At 42.6% G+C, this 24,871-nt stretch overlaps 1 protein-coding gene across 3 annotated transcripts in view; it reads right to left on the bottom strand.

Moving 5' to 3' along the window:
- GRIK4 (glutamate ionotropic receptor kainate type subunit 4) overlaps window positions 1-24,871 on the bottom strand; it is a 415,903-nt gene that overhangs the window by 25,041 nt on the left and 365,991 nt on the right. For all 3 annotated transcript variants that reach the window (XM_081122925.1, XM_081122927.1, XM_081122926.1), the window contains exon 14: window positions 1,755-1,868. In XM_081122925.1, coding sequence (XP_080979051.1) covers window positions 1,755-1,868 — 114 coding nt within the window. The remainder of the gene's footprint in view (window positions 1-1,754; window positions 1,869-24,871) is intronic.

Genomic DNA, 24,871 nt, shown 5'->3' with positions numbered 1-24,871 from the left:
CACATATCTTCTCCCTTGTGTGTCTGTGTCCAAATTTCCCTCTTTTTATAAAGATACCAGTTGTTGGGTTTAGGACCCACCCTAATCCAACATGACCTCATTTTATCTTGATTATATCTACAAAGACCCTATTTCCAAATAAGATAATGCTCACAGGTCTTGGAAGTTAGAACTTGAACATAACTTTTGAGGAGACCCAATTCAACCCATAACAACAGCCAACATCACAGAAGCTTGAAAGTGTCTGGCATGGAGGAGGCACCCCATGAATGGAAGCTACAGCCATTGTGGAAAGAGGAGAAAGGAAATCCTCCTTAATCCACTGGACAGACACACCAACAACATCGTCAACAGTGGGCTCCGACCAGTCCTCACACTTCTGTCTTAGCCTGGAACGCTTGGGGTTTTGATGTTCTCTTCTTCCAGAGGATCTGGCCTTTCCCAGGCCAGCAGTGATCTTGAGACACAAAGGCCTAGTCCACCCAGTGCTCCCTGAGGCTGGGACAAGGAGACCCCTTCCTGGAGAAATAAGCCACAGTTTCCGGTGCCCTGGCCGCCCTCAACTATGTGAGCTCAGCTGGGCTGTGAATACAGAGAATCTCCTTTTTCTAGAATTGGAATTTGAGGCCTGGGGAGGATCAGAAGCTGGAGGGCTACTTCTTCAGCAGACATGTGGGATAAGCTTTTATATTGGAATCTGCCACCTGACCTTGGACATGTACAGTGACTACAGTGTTGGGAAATCTATTAATACCTGTGTGCTTAGATCTAGTTTGATAAAAAGCTGAATGGAAGGTTCTTATGGTTCAGGAGAAAAACTACGTAAACTACTCTGTGCCAGCAATGTAATGATTGTCCACTTTGTGTCTGAGGCACAGCCATAGCTCCTCTTCCATGGCCCAACCCCACCAGCGGGTACACTTTGATGTCATGCCCATCCTCTGCTGCCCATTGCTGTGCTTTCACAAACTCATTTTGACGCTAACTCTACTCACTTTAGCCAACCTAACCAGAGGCATCCTTCTTTTGTTTTAAAGTATGCATAGCCTTGGTCAGTGGGGCTCAGTTGGCTGAGTGTCACCCCATGCAGCAAAAGGTTGCCGGTTCGATTCCTGGTCAGGGCACATTCCCAGGTTGCGGGTTTGAGCCTCAGTCAGGGTGTGTGCAGGAGGCAACCAATGGATGTTTCTCTCTGGTATTGATGTTTTTTTTCTCTCTCTCTTCTCCCTTCCCCTCTCTCTAAAATCAATTTTTTAAAAAGTATGCAGAAGAGGACACATGTCAGGAATAAGTGACATTAAATTATCTGCTCTTTACTCACTAGTACAGATAATCAGAGTGGAAAGAGTCTGTATTCCCTCACCAGACAGGAAGCTCAGAGTGAACAGAGTGGAATTGAGCCCTTGAAGTCTTGGAGAATGCTGGATGACCTACCTGTGTTGCGAGCCCTGTTCCCTAAGAGGAAGCAGAGTGACCAACAGAGCCGATCACCTACTACACAATACTACCCTAAGGGTTGGACAGTCACTCCTGACCACACCTACTCAGTGAAGCAGAAGCAATTTTCACAGGAAAGCCCACAAGTGTGACTTTTCCATTTTTTTGTTTGCAAGTCTGTGAAGCTAATGGGGGAATATAATAGCCCAGCACATTTGCATTTAAGTCTTGAAATCTAAATATTTCCACAAGTCATTCTTAATTACTATATAACTTTGTGTTTGCATGCAAATAAGATTAATGACAGAAATGCTTACCATATGAACTCGGTAAAGAATGCTAATTCCCAGAGTCATGAATGGCTTGGAGAAATCAATCACCTTCTCCCGTTCAGCAGTAATAGTGAGGCCAGCCACGGCCAGATCTGCTTTCTGGAAGGGATAGAGAGAGCCAATCAGTGGGGTGATCAGGTGACTTGGGGGCACTGGACCATAACAGAGGCCATCACTACTGGGAGATGGTGCTCTGGCCTCGCTTATCTGCAGTGGGAGTGACTCTAAGGAGTTACAGCACATCTGAGGTCTGAATGATCACTAATGATCATTTGAGGTTAGACCTCTCTCAATACTAAATAAGAATAAAAAGCAGGAAGGACCACTACAGACTGCTCAGAGATAGACTTAAATGCCCTAGAGTAGAGGTTTCAAATGGGAAAAATGGTAAATAGGTTTCCTGGAATCTCAACATTGAGTCATTTTTTAGTCAACTTATTAAGTTGTTTAGTCAATGAAACCACAGAAATTGAAAACGATTTAAAGCAACCCATTCATTTCATGTTGAGGAAATGGAGACCGAGAAACCGAGCAGGTGGCCCAATGTCACAAAGCTTGTCCTTGTCAGAGCTGGGACTGAACCTCAGGCCTTCTGGACCATTGACCACTTATGTTGTTGTTGAGGTTAAAATTCAGCTGCCACAACAGAACTAAAATAAAGGTCTCTGGTCCCTTTCATACACAATCAGCAGAATTTGTTCTCAAGATGCTTCCTTTCTTTCTTTGCTTCCACGTTACACCTTAAGTGCCCACATCAGATGAGTGTGTCCTGAGTTAAGGCCCTCTGGGAAAGGAGATGATATAGGCTTCCTCAAAACTCCCCTCTGTCAGGAAGTTCCTTCTTGTATCTAATTTAACTCCATCCTACTGCAAAGCAAACCCTCTTCCTATTGGTCTGCTCCCCTATAGAGTGGTGGAAAAGCCCAGAGCTGATGGTTCTAGTCCATGCTCGGCACTAACTAACTAAAACTAACTAACGAACTAACTTAGTCTAGTCACTTCACTTCTCTAAGCTTTTGTAACCTTGTTCCTAACCCAAGGATGCAGGCTTAAGAGAGTGCTAAGATCCTTCTCAGCAATTCTCAGTGATTCTCAAACGTAGTCTGTGACCACTGGCATCTAGTCACCTGAAGGGCTTAATTAAAATGTGAATGCCTGAGTCTCACCCCAGACCCTGCAAACTCTGTTGGTAGCACCCAGGAATCTGTATCTGTAACAAGTTGCCCCATGATTCTGACGCACTATTTGGGAACCATGCTTTAAAACCTTGGCATGCATCGTAGACTGTACTTACACACAATTCTTCCCAAATCACTAAAAGAAAGTGGGGAGATAGACATGCTGGCCCTCATTTTACACATAAGGGAATTTATGATGTATCAGAAGAATTAATTGGCAAATGTCATTTTCCTCTATATCTCTCCCAATCCTCCACTCCCAATTCGTGTTCCACCTGGTGAATTAACATAGGTTAATTCAGGTGATTTAACATAGGTTAACAAGCTCAGGGCTTATAAAATGAGGTCAGACTGAAAAGAAACTAGAGTGTAGATGTAAGAGATTTTTAATAAAAAATTTAAAATGAGGATAATTCATTGTGTCCACTCTGTATTTCTTCAAGACAGCGTTGATTACTACTATCAAGTGAACCAACCCTTGGGTCAGGGGGTGAGGTTTGATTAGAAGACTGTTAGCATCTTCACTTGGGGATTCTTTAGAGGGTTGCTTAGGCCTTTTAGAACCTCAGCCCCTTAATGACAGTGGCCTTGAATTGAGTTCAGTCAAGCACAGAAGCCCAGCAGGGGCAGTGCCAGTCCCATGTGCGGTAGACGCCAAATCAGCGGCCCAAACCTTGGGAGGAAGAAGAGACAAAAAGAAAATTGGTTGGAATGAAGGAATTGAAGAAAATGTGAGAAAAGCCAAAACTGATAAGATGGATAAGAGGTAAACACGGCATCCAGTCCTTTCTCTGATTATTTAAAAATATATATGTCAAATCAATTAACCCAAATCAACAACTCTATCTTCAAGTTTCTTTTCCTATACTCAGCTTTCCTCCATAAAGGCAAACTTTCAATTGAAGTTTGGAAATATGTTCACAAATTTATAAAAGTTGGCCAGCATTGATATTATGGGAAAACAATTCCATAAGGAGAAAAAGCTGGAAATGAGCAACAGCCCAGAAGGACCTTTGCTGGGTTCGTGCAGAGTGACTGGCACCCAGGGAGAGTTTGCCCCAGGCATGGACAGGGCACTTCTGTGCTCACAGATGCCTCCCCAAACTGAGCTAACAGGAAAGCTGCCTCATGCACACACTGCTGGGCCACTGCCCAGTGGACACTCTCTCCTTTGTCGCTAGTCAACGGTAAGCTGGGGGCAGGGGAGGCAGGGATGAGGTGACAAGCTAAGAGAAACCATGGAGGTTTTGTAGCTGTTATTTTATGTTTAATTGACTGGGTATAGAACAGTAATCATCTACCTTGCTTTAGTGCACCCCAGGGTGTCAGCAACAGCCTCATGGGATCAGGCTATTCCAAAGGCCGTGCATTCCTCTTATTTTACTTTAGTTAAAAAGATGTGGAGTCTCTATGAGAAGATAATGTGCCATGAAGCCAAACTAACAACAGAAAGGGGCTAGAAGTGTGAAATGCTAATGACGCTGGTGTGGGCAGTGAGGGCCTATGGGCACAGGGACAGCTCACCCAAGCCCTTCCCTCTCTCAGGCCACCTGCTGGGGAGGCCGTGCCTCCAGTGAACATCCAAGACCTGGCTCTCCTCACAGCTGGGCCACAAACTCATGGAGACCTTGGGCAAGTGTATGTGTGTGTGTGTACTCACAGGGTGTATAATACATTCCCTCTGAGAGAAAGGCCTCTCCTGGATGTTTGTGGAACTTACAAAAGGAAAGCAGGCTGGAGCCAGCCTGAAGGTAACTTCCAACACATATTACCCTTTGCCTCTAGAGTTTAATAGGGGGCATGCCACTGCCCCCGTGGCTATCAATGCCTGAAGGCTCGGTGTGGCTGCTGCTCTTCTCCCAGGGTCAGCCATGGCCCGGAGGAAGACGGCTTCACAGCAGGGCTCAGGTCTGCACCTGCTTGAGCTTACTATTCCCATTCTGCGCCTCCCTGAGAGCACCACCTGCGCAGTTAGGTGTCTGATTGCAGCACCAGATCCTGGGTGATCCGATGTGGACAAAGCTCTCTGTTTTCCTTTCCTCCGCTTTTAGACACCTGTTGCTCCCTTTCAGACAACACTCTATTCCTTTCCATCAGCAGTGCCTAGCACCACTGTGCATACCTCCAGTGCCTACACCCTGCCCCCTTTTAGCAGATGAGAGGATGGGATGGGTCAGAAGACCTGTCTCTGCCTCTTGCCAACCATATATGTGCATGTCAACTCACTCATGCTCTCTGGGACTCATCTTACTGGGCTACATAATGAAGCAATGCCTGCCTATCAATACTATGTGAGAGTCAAGAGAGAGGGTGGATGTGAAAGGGCTTTATAAACTGTGCACATGGTAAGATCCTGCTGTACCAATTAGGGGCTGTCACTGAAAATTAGCCTCCAGTGGGGGACAGACTTGTCTGGGCTCTGTTACATACTCATTTGCTGTATGACCTTAGGCAAGTCATTCAACCTCTCTGTCTCAGTTTCCTCAAATAAAAAGTGGGGATAATACTACTACTTACTTCCTAGAATTGCCGAGAGAGTGAATGAGACAATGGTTGTAAATGGAGCCTATGTCAAAGTAAGTACCCAATAAATATTTGCTGTAGGATCATGACAATGGTGATGATGATGACGATGATGAACTTGATGATAATAATCTCAACAAAGGCCTCTGGAGACAGCACCTTCACCCAGCATGAATTGTAGGGATGCCTGGGGGGCTGTGCACAGCCAGGCCTGTTCTGCTTCAGACACAGTGCGCTTCTCCACTATGACTGCCTGTCTGTAGCCCCACATAAGAACCCTCTTGGGCCTCTGTCCCATCACTTGGAAAACTCAAGGAGAAAACTGACGCCAGCTTGGAAACCAAACCCAGTCATTTCCTACAGTTTCTTCCTTGTTATATGATTCACCTTTGGGGACAGTGTATTAAATGACACCCCAGCTTCCTTTGATTTCTCAGACCCACTTCACTATTGGTGGTCAGCCTCTAGATCTTTATTCTCTGACTTTTTCACACTGTCCACCCCGTGCCCCGTGCCCTGCTTTCTGTCCTCCGTGGAGGCCAGGTGCTCCCCCATGCCAGCAGCATCCCACTGCTTTGCAAGTCACATCGACACATATCTGTTTCATCTGCTACTCAGTCCCCAGTGCTACACGTTTATTTAACTCTGTAATTGTGTCACCTCTGGAAAGCTTTGGGAGGCTACAGTGAAATAGAGAGTGCTACACAGAAAAGGTTGTACTGAGCATTCCTGGAAACCTTCTTTCCAATATAATTATCTCTGGAGTTCCCCTAAATATTGAAAAGGCTCATGGAATTCCAAACAAGGCCAGGCCCGAGGCTGTAAAAATGGGGGCTGGCATTATCCATAACATCAGATAGGAAGGAGCTCTGAGTCCAGCAAACTTGGCTCTCCATGGAGGGGCAGCACACATTAGGCTCTGGCTGAATATCTGGCTGAGGGTGACACAGGGACACTGAGCTCATCTGTGACCCCCAGAAGCACTGTGTCTTGGGTTCTGCCCTTCCTTGAGTGTGGGATCTTGAGGTAGGCAGGGACTGTCTGCAGAATGTTCTACCCCCTCCCTGTTCTCCTCTCCTCTTTAATTCTCAGTATTCCTCAATGCTTTTCACTGATTCTCTGCCCTGCTCCAGGCGGTGTGCAAGGTTTCAGAGGTGCACAAACACAGGCATGGTCCCTGTAGGCAAAGAGCTCACAGTCTAGTGGGGGAGGCATACATTCATCAGATTGTTAAGAAAAACTTTGTAAAATTACAACTATAATAAATGATATAAGGGAGTCATATATGGCACCATTAGAAGGTAGAGCAGAGGTTGACAGTCTAAGAAACTCATAGGGATTTCCCAGGATGAAACTCAGTTACCTGACTAGGATTTACCTGTGAGAAGGCCTGGGATGAGCATTTCCAGTGAAAGGGAACGCATATGCCAAGACCCTAGGCAGGAAGGAGCTCAGTGCCTTCCAGGGGTTAGATGAAGGCCAAAGGCCAAAGGGCAGAACAGACAGGGCCAGGAGGTGTGCTATAGGATGAGGCTGGGAGAGGCAAGCAGAAGATTCAACACCTGGAGAGCAATGAGAAGGCCCTGAAGTATTTTAAGCTATGGATGGCCAACAAGATCAGATGCGTGATGCTAACACAACACCTACAGGCACTGAACTTGATAGTGGTGAAGGGCATGTAATAAGGATAGAGCCACAATTGCCTTACTAACTATAGATAAGAGGTTTTCTTATGGACCCTGGGAAACTGGGGGATGAAACAAGGCTGGAAAAAGATAAGATGCCTCAGTGGATCCATTACTTAGGAGAGAAATACATTTTGAGAACAGACCAAGGACAGGACATGCTTTGACTTGGTTGCTGTACTGGGACCCTGACCCCCTCTGGGAGCTTGCCTCAGGAACGCTGACCACTCTTCAGCCCCAGGAACTGGCTGAGCTGTTTGTAACATCATAGATTAGCCACCTGGTTATTGGACTTTGGTTCCTGAAGGCCGGACTGTAGACCCTCCCCTCCCTTTTCATTGTTACACTTGCAGCTCGAAGCTGCACAAGTTATCTTCTCCTCACTGGTCAGAGGGGTCAGAGCAGAATTTCCAGGGTGACCCACTGCTCTCCCATTATTTGCCGGTGATAATGGAATAAATGCTCACATATGATGCAACCTTGTCTCTGCTTAATTTGGCTCAAATAGTGTCCGGTTTCAAACTAAGTAAGCACTTTTTATGTATTGCCTTACTCAGTGATCACAACACTCTTATGAGCTAAGTTACTATTATTACCCCCATTTTACAGATAAGGAAGATGAGGCACAAAGAGGTTAAGGAACTTGCCCAAGGTTGCACATAAAGTAAGTGGCAGACCTGGATTCAAACCTGGGCAGTTTGGTTCAGAGTCTGCCTCCTGAGCCTGCAACAAATTCAATTGTCTCTAGTGAAGAAAAAAGATTGGAGACAGGCAAAAGAGAGACATCCTCACTATCACCTTCATTGCTGCGCCATTTATACCACTGAACTCAGGACAATGTGGTAGCTATGCCACCACTCCGACAATGTCACCTAGCTGGTCAGCAGTGAGCTCCATGATACAGTGTCTAAGGGATGCTTTCTAGCCCTTATCTTGCTGAACTTCCCAGCTGACCACTCTCCCCAGCCCCTACCTGGCCCTCCGGAGTGAGGCCAAAGTCGAGGACACAGTTCTCCCTCCCTACAGCTGTCTCATGACTACACTGCCCCACCTCACTGGTAACTGTGTGACTGTGGGCAGGTTTCACATCCTCTCCAAGGTCACTTTTCTCACGGTAAAATGGAGATAGCAATGCAATGGAGATAAAGTGGTGATGACCTTGGGCTGTTCTGAGAACCAGTGAGATAATACATGTAACACACAGCACAGTGCCCGCTAATATATAGATGCTCAATCAATGGTGGTTCTTAATACTCTTCATCTAACAAAATTAGTTCTTATACCACAACACCTATACCTGTCCTCCCCCTTAAAAATTATCCAGGTTCCCACTTCTCTAAAGCCCAGCCTGGGAGTCAGGCCCCAGGGTCTGCCCCCTCCAGGGAGTTCAGCCTCACTTCCCAGCACTCCCCCTGCAGGTCCCTCAGCCATTCCAGCTTAGCTGACTCTCAAGCTCACCTGTACTTTCCTACAGCTATAACTCCACCATGCCATTTCCTCTACCTGGAATGTCCAACCAGCAATTCCACCTGTTCATAAAGGTCCATTCAAAGTTTACATCCTCTGCAAAAGCTTCCTTATCATTGTCGCAGGTTTAAGCCTGCCCCTCTCAATCGCCAAAAGAAATAAGACACTGCTTCTACCACTCATGCAGCATATGCCACAAATTTCCCTGTATTACAAGGGTCTGGGATCACATGCTAACTCTGCACTTATTAGCTGTATGACCTCAGGAAGAACTTCCTTCTTTGTGCCGCAGTTTCTTCATCCATAAAAGGGGCATAATAACAGTTCCCACTCTCATTGAGCCTCATGGGAATTAAGTGAGCAACCCATGCAAAGCCAATGCCTGGCACAGAATAACTCTCAATAAATGTTAGCTCTTACTATTATCATTGTTCTTGTGGACATTCAGGCATGTATCTTAGCTCTCCATCAGATTTAAGAAGTAGGAACCAGGTCTTTAAAACACTTAACATATAAAGTATTTCAAAGTTGCCATTGCCCTGTTTTACAGACAAAGAAACTGAGACACAGAAAGGTTAGGAATTTGCTCAAGCACATGCAGCCAGGCTATGGAAAGCAAGCTTTGGATGAAAAGATGCTCAGGACTGTGCATTTTGCTTTCTCATGGCTGCACTGTTCACAGTGACTTTCCCAAAGTGGGTGTACAGTAAGCTAACAGTGCAGTACAGGGTACAGGAGAACAACCCCCTCACAAGGCCTCCCTTCAAGTCCCTTCTCACTGACAGTGGAATCAGGCTAGTTTCTGACACATGCCTGTATGCAGGAGAGGTTGTGTTATGGATCCAGAAACATTACATTCAGGTCATGCTCAGGACAAGGTCAGATACGATTCCTGATCCTCCCACCTAAGGAAGACTTGAAGCCCTTGATCCCCATGAAGAGGACTCCCTTTCCTGCTTGACCCTTCTCCAGGCCCAGTTCTCTGTCACACTTTGAAGAGCGTTACTAGGAAACCTAAACAGAAGAGGAAGGGGTCTCACACTCAGTGCTTAAAGTGGGCTATCAGTGGAAGGGTGTTAATTAAACCCCAGGAAGGAATGGAGAAAACAAGACAGGCCCAGCATGAGCCAGGTGGCCAAAAGAGGAGGACCAGCTCCAGGAGCTGCTTCCAAGTTCTCTCTTGCCCTCAGACCTTATTCTGAATGGAGCAGGTTAACATCTTCAGCTCAGCCCATTTAAGTTAGATCATCTGGAGGGAGATTAAAGATGGCTGTGGACTGAGTGGAAGCTACACTGACACTCCCAGGACCAAACTGGAATTACAATTAAAATATAGAAAAAGCATCCTGAATAATCAACGTAAGATGAGCCGGAGAGCACCCTCATAACCAAGGACCTAAAACAGAGACCACATAGAGACTGGTAGGAAGTGCAGAGCTGCAAGAAGCCTGGCTGGGCTCCCACAGGCAGCAGCTGAAGGTCCGGAGGAATATCTAAGCTGTGGGGGTTCCCATTGAGGACTCTGGGGCCTAACCCCAGGCTGCGCTTCCCAGCCAAGAGCACCAGAACTGAGAAAGGTGCCCATATAACATCTGGTTGTGAAAAGCAACCAGGGAAAGAGGGCTGGAAATATAGGCACCCACTTAAAGAGTCAACACACAAAGTTTCGTGTGCAGCCACTCACCTTAGGCTCCAGCAGGGGGGAGGCAGAGTGGACTGTAGCTGTGTGAGGAGAATCTAGAGTTGTGGGCTTTGGATATAGAGCTCAGAAAGCACCCCTCCAGATTCCTCTGCTTAGTCATTCCCCCATACTGCAGAGGGCGTCTTTCACAGACATTTACCTTCCAAGCAGTTTTTGCCTGAGGGGCAATCAATTGCCCTGCCTGGCTGCAAACCCTCTCGCCCTACCCTGTGGGGTTTCTACAGCCTGAGGCTCATTAAGAGAATCAGATTAATCAGCCTGCAGGCAGAGGCAGACCTCAGAGTGATTTGAGTCTCTGCCTGATCTGCTTCTGGACCCAGGCCTTGGAAAAGCAAACTTTGGTGTGCATCTTGGTCCTGTCCAAATGCACCCAGTCCCAACACAGGGACCTCAAGCCGTGGGTTGTTCATAGCTCAAAACAGTGTACTCAAGGCCAGTCACAAACAGTGTCTGATACTGGTCTGCACCAGAGACCTTCCAAAAAGACTGAGAGTCCTAGAAACAAACCCAAATAGGCAGCCAAAATGGAGAGACAAAAAAACAAATCCCAAATGAAAGAACAAGAAAAGTCTCCAGAAAAAGAGCTAAATGCAATGGAGATCAGTAATCTATCAGGTATAAAGTTCAGAATACTGATTGTAAGGATGCTCAACAGCATGAAAAAATATATGGAAACTATGAAAAATGACCAGTCAGAAATGAAGAATGACACAGCAGAAATTAAAGATACATTGGAAGGAAAAAACAGCAGATTAGAGGAAGCTGAGAATCGGATCAGTGAATTAGAAGGCAGGGTAGAAAAAATCACTCAACCAGAGATTAAAAAAGAAAAAACAATGAAAAAACAGGAGGACGATTTAAGGGAGCTGTGGGACAATATGAAACGTAACAATATTCACATCATACGAATGCCAGAGGTTGAAAGTAAGCAAGGGTTAGAGAACATGTTTGATGAAATAATGACAGAAAACTTCCCTAACATAGTCAAAGAAAAAGTCCCATGAATTCAGGAGGCACAGAGAGTCCCAAACAAGAAGAATCCAAAGAGGCCCACGCCCAGATACATCATAATTAAAATGCTAAAAATTCAAGACAAAGAGAATACTAAAGGCAGTAAGAGGAAAATCAAGCTGTTACCTACAAAGGAGCTCCCATTAGGTTGTCAGCTGACTTCTCATCAGAAATTCTATAGGCCAGAAGGGAATGGCATGAAGTCTTCAAGGTAATGCAAAACAATGACCTGAACCAAGACTACTCTATCCAGCAAGATTATCATTCAAGATAGATGGTGAAATAAAGAGCTTCCCAGACAAAACAAGGCTAAAGGAGTTTATCACCACCAAACCAGCATGGCAAGAAATGTTAAAGGGACTGCTGTAATTATAAGAAGAAATAGAGAGAGAAACATAGGCATAAAGAATTAAAATGGCAATAAATAAGGATCAATCAAAAATAACCTTAAGGACTTTAAGGGAGAAATGAACAGCAATACAGTCATAATTGCGGACTTCAACATCTCACTGACTTCACTGGATAGATCTGCCAGACAAAAGTCAATGAAGAAACAGTGACTCTAAATGGCACACTAGATCAGATGGATTTAATTAATATTTACAGAACATTTCACTCCAAAGCTGCAGAATATACATTCCTCACAATGGTCATTCTCAAAGATAGACCACATGTTAGGACACAAAACTAGTCTCTACAAGTTCAAGTAGAGTGAAATTATATCAAGCATCTCAGATCACAATGGCATGAAATCAGAAATCAACTACAGAAAAACACTCAAAACCATTCAGACACATAGAGGCTAAATAGCACATTATTAAACAATGAAGGAGTTACCAATGAGATCAAGGAAGAAAAAAAACTTCCTGGAAACAAATGAAAATGAACACACAACAACCCAAAATTTATGGGACATAGCAAAAGCAGTCCTAAGAGGGAAATTCATGGCACTACAGGCTTACATCAAAAAGTAAGAAAAATTTTTAATAAACTATCTAACCCTACAACTTCAAGAATTAGAAAGCTCCCCTATGAAGCTGTTGGATCAGGGCTTTTGCTTTCTGGGAGTTTTTTTATTACTGCTTCGATTTCATCAGTTGTTATTGGCCTATTCAGGTTTTCTGATTCTTCTTGAATCAGTTTTACATAATCTCACTCATATGTGGAATCTAATAAACAAAATAAACTGAGGAACAAAATAGATCCAGAGATATAGAAGCATTGGATAGACTGATGAATCTCAGTGGGAAGGTAGGAGTGGGTGAGTGGGTGGGGAGAGATTAATCAAAGAACTTTTATGCATATATGCATAACCCATGTACACAGACAATAGTGTGGGAGGCAGATGCAGGGTGGAGGGGATTAATGGGGAAAAAAGGGGGGATATCTGTAATACTTTCAACAATGAAGATAAAAAATTTAAAGAAATTAAAAAAGAAAATTGGTTGTTATAGAATTGTCATGGGGATGTTAAGTACAGCCTAAGGAATATAGTCAATAATATTCTAATAACTATGTATACAGTCTGATGGGTATGAGATTTATCAGGATGATCATTTAGTAAGTTACATAATGTCTAATCACTGAGATGTACACCTGAAACTAATATAATATTGTATGACATCTGTAATTGAAAAATAAAAAAATGATTTAATTTTTTTTAAATGAATAAACAAGAGAAAAATAATATTTAAAAAAATAAATTAGGTGATCTGTTCACTTCTTGGTTTTGTTTGATTTATTTGCTTTCCTCCCCTTCTACCCCTACCTAGTGAGATGCCCAGGGACCATGCCATGAATTGTGTCACCTAGCTTAGCAGCAATGGGATCTGAAGCAGTAAAGAAGCTCACTCCTACTCCTGGCCCATTCATGAGCAGGAGTCATCATTTAGATTTCCTAATAACATGCCTCAGGAATGGGCACATATGTGCTGTTACCACACAAGACAGGCTGTTTTCCCACCTCGCCTGACACCAGTTGGGGACAAGAAAATAACTTAGAGGTCAATGACATCTGCAAAATGTTTGGTGTACTTGTCCATAGTGAGACTGTCAACCTCACCACTTTTCCCTTCTTTCAGGCCAACATATAAGAACAAGGATTAGAGAATAATGATTAGTGCCAAATTAATCATCTCTCTCTCTCTCTCTCTCTCTCTCTCTCTCTCTCTCTCTCTCTCTCTCTCCCCCCAGTCTGAGACTGGAACACAGCTTCAACTCAGTGGCCACAAGCCCAACACATGTAGAGGCTGGCCTCAGCTCACATCATGGTGGCCACCAAAGCATCTCAAACCTGTCACAAGTGGCAGCTGGTTTCAGTTCACAGCATAGCTTCTCTCAAAAACCTTTAAACCCAGTACAATTGGCAACCAATTGCAGATAACTTCATAGCTCCTACCAAGAGGACCCAAGCCAGGAACAAGGAGCAGTTGACCTTGGCCTGCACCAGGGCACCTCTCCAGAGGCTCCAGAACCAATATACCCAGTGGCCTGCTTCAAAACCCACCAGAGCACCATCCAACTAGCTCCACAAACAATACACTAGAAGGGTAGATTTCACTTGCACCAGAGACCCACTAAAATGACTCCTTCTCTGTGGGGTCAGCCCCCTTAAAACAGCTTGTACTCAATAAAATCACCAGTCCTCACAGCCAGTCAGCCTGAGGATCAATCCCACCCACTGATGTGCCAATAGCAATTGAGGCTAAACTACAACAAGAGGGCCCACTCAGCCTACACAGGGGATGGATACTCCTGGAGCACCTGGTTCAGGTGAACATGGAGACTATGCCACTGGGCCCCACAGGACAGCTTCTATATAAGGCTATCAAGACCAGGAGATGTAGCAAATCTACCTAATACATAGAAACAAACACAGGGAGTCAGTGAAAATGAAGAAAGAAATGTTTCACAAATAAAAGAGGATGACAAAACTTCAGAAAAAGAAGTAAACAAAATGAAGAAAAGCTACCAGATTCTGTGTTCAAAATACTGGCTATAAGGATGCTCAAAAAACTTAGGGGAGAAAAGTGAACTGAGGACTTCAACAAAGATATAGAAAACATAAAAATAACCTGGTCAGAAATGAGGAATACAATAACTAAAATAAAGGAAAATAACAAAAACAAGAGGAACTCAACAGCAGATTGGATGAAGCAGAGGATTGAATAAGTAATCTGGAAGATAAGGTAGCAGAAAACACCCAGTAGGAACAGCCAAAAGAAAGAAATAATTTTAAAAAGTAAAGATAGTTTAATGGATCTCTGGGACAACATCAAGCATAGCAATTTTTGCATAACAGAGGTATCAAAAAGAGAGAGAAAGGGGAAGGGATTTAAAACTTACTTGAAAAAATAATGACTAAATTCTTTCCTCACCTGGTGAAGGAAACAAACATACAAGTCCAGAAAACACAAAGTGTTCTCAAACAAGATGAACCCAAAGAGACCCACAACAAGACACATCATAATTAAAAGGAAAAGGTTAAAGACAAAGAGAAAATCTTAAAAGTAGCAAGTGAAAAACAATGAGTTATGTATAAGGAAGCTCCCATAAGATTATCACCTGAATTCTCAACAGGAACATTGGAGGGCAGAAGGAATTGGAACAAAATATTCAAAGTCATGAAAGGCAAAGACTGACAACCAAGATTACTCTACACAGCAAGGCTACTATTTAGAATTGAAGGAGAAATACTTTCCCAGTCAAGAAAAACTAAAGGACTTCATTACCACTAAACCAGTATTACAAGAAATGTTAAAGGGACTTCTTTAAGATGAAATTATCAAAAATACAAATAAGAATATATGGGAGGAGGAGGGAAGATGGTGGCACTGTGAGAAGCAGCAGAACGCCCTGCTCCCAGCCATGGACTCGATTTACTCCTAAAATCTTACGTAACCAGCTTGAAAAAAAAACACAGAGAAACATACCTGAGTGGACGGAGTGTGAGTGGGGAGCACTGAAGAAACATCATGAAGTCTGGTAAGAGAGGGGGGGCATAGAAATGGGGAGTCCCCCCTGAAGCCTGTGCTGGGCTCTGAGCCCAGAGGCTTGGAGGCTGCAAAGCTCTCTCCCCTCGGGAGTGTGGACAGCATCCAACAGCAGGGATCTCACTCCGGGAGCGCCAAGAGCAGAAGGAGTGCCGAGAACGGAAGGAGTGCCCAGTGCACAGGGCAGAGGGACCCATGGGAGCAGTGAGCCCCTAAGGGCTCGGGGCCTTCCTAGCAAAACAAAGCCTCTAGTGGAGGCTGCAACCCTCGTCTAGTGCTCTGGGTGCCGACCACAGGGAAGGCTGTCCCAAGGTCTGTGGCACCCAAGTGGTAAAGGACCAGAGGTCTGTGCTGAGCAGCCGCACACAGGGACCCTCTGCCCCCCTGTGGGGCATTGTGTTGAGCCCCAGAAAGTGCTGAATCTGCCTGGCGTGGGGGAGGGGAGGAGCCCTCCCTGCCCTGAGCTCCCGGTGCCGAGAGGCTGGGATCTGCGACCAGCCCTGAGGGGCACAGTGGAGCCACCTCAGCTTTGCTGAGACCAGCAGTGCCAGGAGCTGCGTGGAGCTGACTTTGGGTCCCCTCCCATTGGGTGCCTTGGTGAGCAGGAAGTGAGACCTTGCAGGGCAGACTTTCTGCCTGTATGTTGCTTTGTGCGTTTTCAAGTTTGATTGTGGAACTGGTTCCCACCTTCCTGGCTAGCACTGGGGGACAGGCCAGCGGAGGCTGGGATTGGGGTCTGCACAGTAGACTATCTGAGGGGCGGGCCTGGTGCGACCAGCCAACCAGAGCTGAGCAGGGAGGGGTGGAGTCCACCAGTCTCTCCTGCAGCCAGGAGCACTGCCTCCAACAGGAAAGGGGCCTGGTCCCGCTCACTGAGGCCTCAGATACCCCGCAGGGCACAGTCCTGAGGGGGAAGGGAGAGCAGCTCACAGGAGGACTTTGCAAGAATAAGACTCTCAGGGACTGTTGTTTGGGAACTCGAGGAAACGCAGAAAAACCCTGCTGGGGGCTGGGCAGGCAAAGGGCTCACCAGAATGTGTTTTTAATTGAACCCACTGAGCCCAGGCTGCTGAAACGGCCCAGACAGAAAAGGCAGCAGGCTGAAGTCAATCTGAACCTGCAGCAGGATAGAGCCTGGGGGACTAGAATCAGAGGACAGGTGAGGGACTGAGGAGCTGGCTGTGAAGCAGAGACTAACTCCCGCAGAGTGAGCGCCTGACAGCGACACCTCTAAGGGGAGTGATACCCTGAGCTACACTAGCCACCCTGCACCCTAAAGACTCTACAGGAGACTCTGGAGCAAGACCAGGCAACTACAAGGTTGCAAAATAGTTGACAAGAGGAGGTGGCCCACGGAGAGCCTCAGATCAACCAGAGCCAAACCTAGACGGCTCCTCACACTGGCTGATACACAAGCACCTCCCAGGAGACCTGAAATCAGCCCACAAAACAGAGAGCCTCAGACAACATAGGCTGCCCAGAAGAAACCCACCTGATTGACTGTCTTTTTTTCTTCTGTTTTTTGTTTGGTTTGGTTTAGGTTTTTGTTTTTTGTTTTTTGCTTGTGGGTTTGTTTATTTTTTCTCTTTTTTCCTTAGGAAGAAGAGAAAGGGGAGAAAATTTGTTTTTTTCTTCTTTTTAAAATTTTATAATAATTAAAAAATTTTTTTAAACTTTTTTTAACTAAATTCCCCCCCCCCTTTTTTTTATAAAAGAATTTTGCCTTGCTTAGCTTGTTTTTAGTTTTCTTTTGGTTATTTGCTTTGTTTTGTTTTATCCTTGCTTCTAATATCAAGACTTTCTTGATATCCCTGCTTAACGACTGGGACTTTATCATTAAAACCAAGGTTACTGCTTTCCTCTATAGTTTCCCCCAAATCTTTTACTGGACTCCCCCCCTGCCTGGGCTTCATCTCTCTTTCTCTCCTGTTAATCCATTGGCATAACTTTTTTTCTTTTTCTTTTTTCTTTTTCTACTTTTCTTTCATTCTTTTGTTATCCTCCCTTGTCTTCCTGTCTTTTTGTTCAATTGTTAGTTTCTCTTATTCTCTTTATTGTATTTTTGTTTTCTCATTTTCAACTGTTATCCTATTCCTATTCTCTCCCTTAATTTTTTGCTGGCCCTTCTTTCAGAATCTTTTCTCTGCTTCCGTTATCTCCCAGTAGCTTCTCTATTTTTACATTTTAGTTTATTATTATTTTCTAAATTTTCACCAGCATTAACAACAGTATACATCTCTCTCTCTAAGCATTACTTTTCTTTCTCTCTTTTTTTTAAGCATTTTTTTTTGTGTGTGTGTTCTCCCTTCACTCTCCCAGTTCTATTTTCATGTGGGTTGTTTTCATTGTGACTGTCAAGAGATTTTGTAAGATACCTCTTGTTTCCTGGAAGTTTAGTTGTGTATTGGCCTGCCTTGCCAGCACCCGTACAACAGCTTACATGATGAGGTTGGGGCTGAGACACAGTTAGCCAACCTGAGAGGAGGGTCTTCCCAAGGACTGATCAACGACAATCTAGACCCAACCACAACAGAACATAAAGAAACCACAAAAAGGACACCCAAAGAGGGACATGCCTAGAGCAAAGAGCTCAGAGGTATAAGGAAATCACACCTTTGGGCTCCACTGGACCCACGAGACAAAATCCCATCCCACAAGACTGGGGGTCAGCAAATATATTTAATATACAGATACAAACACTAAGACCTACCAAAATGGGGAGACAAAGAAGCCCCCAAATTAAAGAAAAGGAAACATCGCCAGAAAAAGACTTTGATGAGATGAAGTTAAGCAAGTTATCAGAAATGGAGTTCAGAGTATGGATGATGAAGATGTTCAAGGAACTTGAGAAGACTCTAGATGATAAGATCGAGGACCTTAGTGAAAACATGAAAAAAAGATACATACCATAAACAAAACTCAGACAGAGATAAAGAATGCTGTAACTGATATCAAGAATGCACTGGAAGGAATTAAAAGCAGGCTCAATGAAGCAGAGGATAGAATAAGTGACTTAGAAGACAAGGTAGAGAAAATCACACACTCAGAGCAGCAAAAAGAAAAAACACTTAAAAAGCATGAGGACAGTCTAAGGGAGCTTTGAGACAACGTGAAGCGAAACAACATTTGCATTATAGGAGTGCCAGAGGGGGAGGAAACTTGGGATAGAGAACTTGGTGGAGGAAATAATGATAGAAAACTTCCCAAGGCTGGTGAAGGAGAAAGCCACATAAGTTCAGGAAGCACAGAGGGTTCCAAACAAGAGGGACCCAAAGAGACCCACTCCAAGACACATCATAATTAAAATGGCAAATGTCAAGGACAAAGAGAAAATATTAAGGGCTGCAAGAGAGAGACAAGCAGTGACCTACAAGGGAACCCCCATAAGACTGACAGCTGACTTCGCAACAGAGACTCTTCAGGCCTGAAGGGAGTGGCATGAAGTTCTGCAAGTAATGAAAAGCAAGAACATGCAACCAACACTGCTTTATCCAACAAGGCTATCATTGAAATTTGAAGGTGAAATAAAAAGCTTCCCCGACAAAAAAAAAGGCTAAAGGAGTTCAGTTCCGCTAAACCAGCATTGCAAGAAATGCTAAAAGGACTGCTCTAAGAAAAAGAAGGAATAGTGAGAGAAAGGTACATCAGCATAAAGGGGGGAAATGGCATTAAATAAGTTGATATCAATAGTAACCTTAAATGTAAACAGAATAAGTGGTTCAATCAAAAGACATAGAGAAGATGAATGGATAAGAAGACAGGACCCAAATATATGCTGTCTACGAGAGACCCACCTGAGAGCAAAAACCTCACACAGGCTAAAAGGGAAAGGATGGAGTAAAATATTCCATGCAAATGGAAAGGAAAAGAAAGCTGGAGTTGCAATTCTTATTTCTGACAAAACAGACTTCAAAATAAAGAGCATAGCAAGAGACAAAGATGGTCACTACATAGTACTAAAGGGATCAATCCAACAGGAAGAAATAACCCTTATGAACATTTATGCACCCAATACAGGAGCACCTAAATATATAAAAAAATTTGTGGGGGACTTTAAAGGGGAGATTGACAGCAACACAATCATAGTGGGGGACTTTAACACCCCACTGTCAGCATTGGACAGATCATCAAGACAAAAAATCAACACGGATACGCAGACCTTAAATGACTCACTAGACCTAATGGATTTAATTGACATTTACAGAACATTTCACCCCAAAGCAGCAGAATACACATTCTTCTCAAGTGCACATGGAACATTCTCAAAAATAGACCATATGTTAGGGCACAAGGCAAGTCTCTACAAATATAAGAAGATTGAAATCATATCAAGCATCTTCTTGGATCACAATTCCATGAAACTAGAAATCAGCCAGTATAAAAAAATTCAAAAATATTCAAATACATGTAGGATAAATAGCATGTTATTAAATAATGAATGGGTTACCAATGAGATCAAGGAAGAAATCAAACACTTCATGGAAAGCAAAGAAAATGAACAGACAACAACCCAAAACCTATGGTACATGGTGAAAGCAGTCCTGAGAGGAAAATTCATAGCATTACAGGCCCAACTCAAGAAACAAGCAGAAGATCTAATGAACCATCTAACACAACAACTAAAAGAACTAGAACGAGAACAGCAAGAAAAGCCCTGAAAAAGTAGAAGGAAGGAAATAATAAATATCAGACAGAAATTAATGACATAGAGACTAAAAAAACAGTACAAAAAATCAATGAAACCAAGAGCTGGTTCTTTGAAAAGGTAAATAAAATTGATGCGCCTTCAGCCAGACTCACCAAGAAACAAAGAGAGAGGGCCCAAATAAATAAAATCAGAAATGAAAGAGGCGATATAACAACTGACCCAACAGAAATACAAAGGATTGTAAGAAAATATTATGAGCAACTATATGCCAACAAATTGGACAACATGGGGGAAATGGACAAATTCCTAGAACCATACAACCTTCCAAAGCTGAATCAAGAAGAGGCAGAAAGCCTGAATAGGCCAATAACAACTAATGAAATTGAAACAGTAATCCAAAAACTCCCAGCAAACAAAAGTCCTGGACCAGATGGATTTACAGGCGAGTTTTACCAAACATTCAAAGAAGAATTAACACCTATTCTATTCAAACTATTCCAGAAAATTCAAGAGGAGGGAAAACTCCCAAAATCTTTTATGAGGCCAGCATCATCCTAATCTTTAAACCAGATAAAGACACTACAAAGAAAGAAAATTACAGGCGAATATCCCTGATGAACATAGATGCTAAAATCCTCACTAAAATACTAGCAAACCGGATCCAGCAAGACATTAAAAAGATCATACATCATGACCAAGTGGAATTTATTCTGGGGATGCAAAGCTGGTACAAGATCCACAAATCAATAAATGTGATACATCACATTAACAAACTGAAGGACAAAAATCATATGATCATATCAATAGATGCAGAAAAAGCATTTGACAAAATCCAGCACCCATTTCTGATAAAAACTCTCAGCAAAGTGGGAATAGAGGGATCATACCTCAACATAATAAAGGCCATATATGACAGACCTACAGCCATCATCATACTCAATGGGCAAAAACTAAAGCCATTTCCATTAAAAACCAGAACAAGACAGGGATCTCAGCTTTCACCACTCTTATTCAACATAGTACTGGAAGTCCTCGCCATAGCCATCAGACAGGAAGAAAACATCAAAGGTATCCAAATTGGAAAGGAGGAAGTAAAACTGTCCTTATTTGCAGCTGACATGATACTGTACATAGAAAACCCTAAAGGCTCCATCAAAGTACTACTAGATTTGATAAACGAATTTGGCAAGGTAGCTGGATACAAAATCAACATCCGGAAATCAATGGCATTCTTATACACCAACAATCAACTTTCAGAGAGAGAGACTAAAAAACCAATACCATTTACCATTGGAACTAAAAGAATAAGGTACCTAGGAATAAACTTAACCAAGGATGTAAAAGACCTGTACTCGGAAAACTACGTGACACTGAAAAAAGAAATAGAGGAAGATTTAAACAAGTGGGAGAATATACCATGCTCATGGACTGGAAGAATTAATATCATTAAAATGTCATACTACCCAAAGCAATTTATAAATTCAATGCAATTCCTATTAAAATACCAACAGCATATTTCACAGACCTAGAACACACATTTTGAAAATTTATATGGAACCAAAAAAGACCTCGAATAGCTGCATCCATCTTGAGAAAAAAGAACAGAGTGGGAGGGATCACATTACCGGACTTCAAACTGTACTACAAAGCCATTGTAATCAAAACGGCCTGGTATTGGTACAACAGGCACATAGATCAATGGAACAGAACAGAGACCCCAGAAATAGACCCACGCCACTATGGTCAGTTAATATTTGACAAAGGAGGCAAGAGTATCCAATGGAGTAAAGACAGTCTCTTCAATAAGTGGTGCTGGGAAAATTGGACAGATACATGCAAAAAAATGAAACTAGACCACCAACTTTCACCATACACAAAAATAAACTCAAAATGGATAAAAGACTTAAATGTAAGTCACAAAATCATAAAAATCCTGGAAGAAAACATAGGCAGTAAAGTCACAGACATCTCAGGTAGTGGAATTTTCACTGATCCATCTCCTAGGGCAAGAGAAACAAAAGAAAAAATAAACATATGGGACTACATCAAACTAAAAAGCTTCTGCACAGCACAAGAAAACAGCCTCAAAATACAAAGGAACCCCACGGTCTGGGAAAACATATTTGCCAAGGATGCATCTGATAAGGGGCTAATTTCCAAAGTGTACAAGGAACTCATACTACTCAGCAAGAGGAAGACAAACAAGCCAATTAAGAAATGGGCAAAGGACCTGAATAGACACTTCTCCAAAGAGGACCTACAGATGGCCAAGAGACACATGAGAAAATGCTCAACGTTGCTAATCATCAGAGAGATGCAAATTAAAACCACAATGAGGTACCACTTCAAACCTGTCAGAATGGCACCATCAACAAATCAAAAAACGATATGTGCTGGCGAGGGTGTGGAGAAAGGGGAGCCCTAGTACACTGCTGGTGGGAATGCAGACTGGTGCAGCCACTATGGAAAACAGTATGGGGGTTCCTCAAATCAGAAATGGCCCAGCCGGTGTGGTTCAGTGGTTGAGCTTCTACCTAGGACCCAGGTGATCGGGTTCGATTCCAGGTCAGGGCACATGCCCGGGTTGCGGGCTCAATGCCCAATGACTCTCTCATCATTGACGTTTCTGTCTGTCTGTCTCTCTCTCTCTGCTTTCCTCTCTCTGAAATCAATAAAGATATATTTAAAAGAAAAAATTAGAAATGAACCTGCTTTTTGACCCAGTGATTTCACTCCTAGGAATGTATCCTAAGAATCCTGAAACATTCATCAGAAAGGATATATGTACCCCTATGTTCCTAGCAGCACAGTTTACAATAGCTAAGATCTGAAAACAGCCTAAGTGCCCATTAGTAGATGAGTGGATAAAAAAGCTGTGGCACATTTACACCATGGAATACTACGCAGCTGTAAAGAAGAAGAATCTCGTGCCCTTTGGGACAGTATGGATGGACCTGAGGAATATTATGCTAAGTGAAATAAGCCAGGCAGCGAAAGACAAATATCACATGATCTTGCTTATACGTGGAATCTAAAGAACTTAATAAACTGATGAACAGAATAGATTCAATGACATGGAAGCACAGATGAGACTGATGAATGTCAGAGGGATGGAGGAGGGCGGGTGGGTGGAGGGGGAGAGAGTAACTGAAGAATTTATATGCAAATATGCACAACCCAAGGACACAGACAATGGTGGGGAGAGGGACTCGAGAGAGGCATGTGATGGGGTGGGACAGGTCATTGGAGAAAAAAAGGGACATCTGTAATATTTCAAACAAAAATAAAATTAAAAAAAAGAATTATGGGAAAGAAAGAAGTTCTCATTGACAATGGCAAACACTTAATAAAAGTAGTGCATCAATTATGGAGCTAGTACAAAGGTTAAAAGGCAAATGTAGGAAGATCATGTGTATACAACAATAAATTAAGGGAGACACACACACACACACGCACACAAAAGAAGTGAAAAAGAATGACAAAAACATAAATATGGAGGAGGTGAGTAAAAGTTGTAGTGACTTTAGAATATGTTTGAACCTAAGTGACCATCAACTCAAAATAGACTTTTATAAACATAGCTTGGCATATACGAAGTGCATCGTAACCATAAACCAAAATTCTATAAGAGATATAAAAGAAACAAAGAAAAATAAATCCAAACACAATACTATAGAAAGTCATCAACATACAAGAGAAGAGAGCAAGAGAATAAGAAAAGAACCAAGAACTACAAAAGAATCAGAAGACGACTAATTGTCGGTACCTACATATGTATCAATAACTACTTTAACTGTAAATGGACTAAGTTCTCCAAAAGATATAGGGTAGCTGAATGGATTTTAAAAAACCATATATAGATGCTGACTACAGGAGACCTACTTCAGACTAAAGGACACAAACAGACTGAAAATAAAGGGATGAAAAAAGATATTTCATGCAAATGGAAATGAATAAAAGCTGGGGTAGGAATACTTATGCCAAACAAAATAGATTTTAAAACAAAGGCTTTAAAAAGGGCATTTCATAATGATAAAGGGATCAATCCAACAAGAAGATAAAACTTGCAAACATCTGTGCACCTAATGTAGGAGGACCTAAGTATATACAGCAAATATTGCTAAAAATAAAGGGAGAGATGAACAGTAAGACAATAGTAGGAGACTTTAACACTCCATTGACATCAATGGATAATTCTTCCAGACAGAAAAACAAGAAAACTATTGCCTTAAGTGATACATTAAACCAGATGGACTTAATCAATATTTTTAGAACAGTTTACTCCCCCCAAAACAGATTCTACATTCTTTTCAAGAGCACATGGGACATTTTCCAGGATAGACTACATATTAGGCCACAAAATAAGTCTGAATAAATTTAAGAAGACTGAAATCATATCAAGTATCTCCTCTGATCACAATGTTATAAAACTACAAATCAATTACAAGAAATACAAAGGATTATAAGAAAATACTAGGAACAAATTTATGCCAGGAAATTAAATAACCTGGAAGAAATGAATACATTCTTAAACACATACAATCTTCCAAGACAGAATCAAGAAGAAAAAAAAATCTGAACAGACTGATAACTTCTAACAAAATCAAATCAGTAATAATAATAATAATAACAATAATAATCCCCAACAAACAGAATCTTGGGCCAGATGGTCTCATAGAAAATTTTTTACCAAAAATTAAAAAAAATTAATACCTATCCTTCTCAAAGTATTCCAAAAAACTGAAGAGAAAGGAAGGCTCCCCAACTCATTTTATGAGGCCAGCATTACTTAAACCCCAAACCAGAAAAATACATTGCCAAAAAGAAAATCACAAGTCAATATACTTGCTGAACATAGACAAAAATCCTCAAAAAATATTAGCAAATCAAATTCAA

This window comes from Miniopterus schreibersii (genome assembly GCF_964146895.1).
Source record: "Miniopterus schreibersii genome assembly, chromosome: 20".
Taxonomy (NCBI): domain Eukaryota; kingdom Metazoa; phylum Chordata; class Mammalia; order Chiroptera; family Miniopteridae; genus Miniopterus; species Miniopterus schreibersii.
Note: the sequence above shows the minus strand (reverse complement) of the source record. Positions and strands in the feature narration are given on the sequence as shown.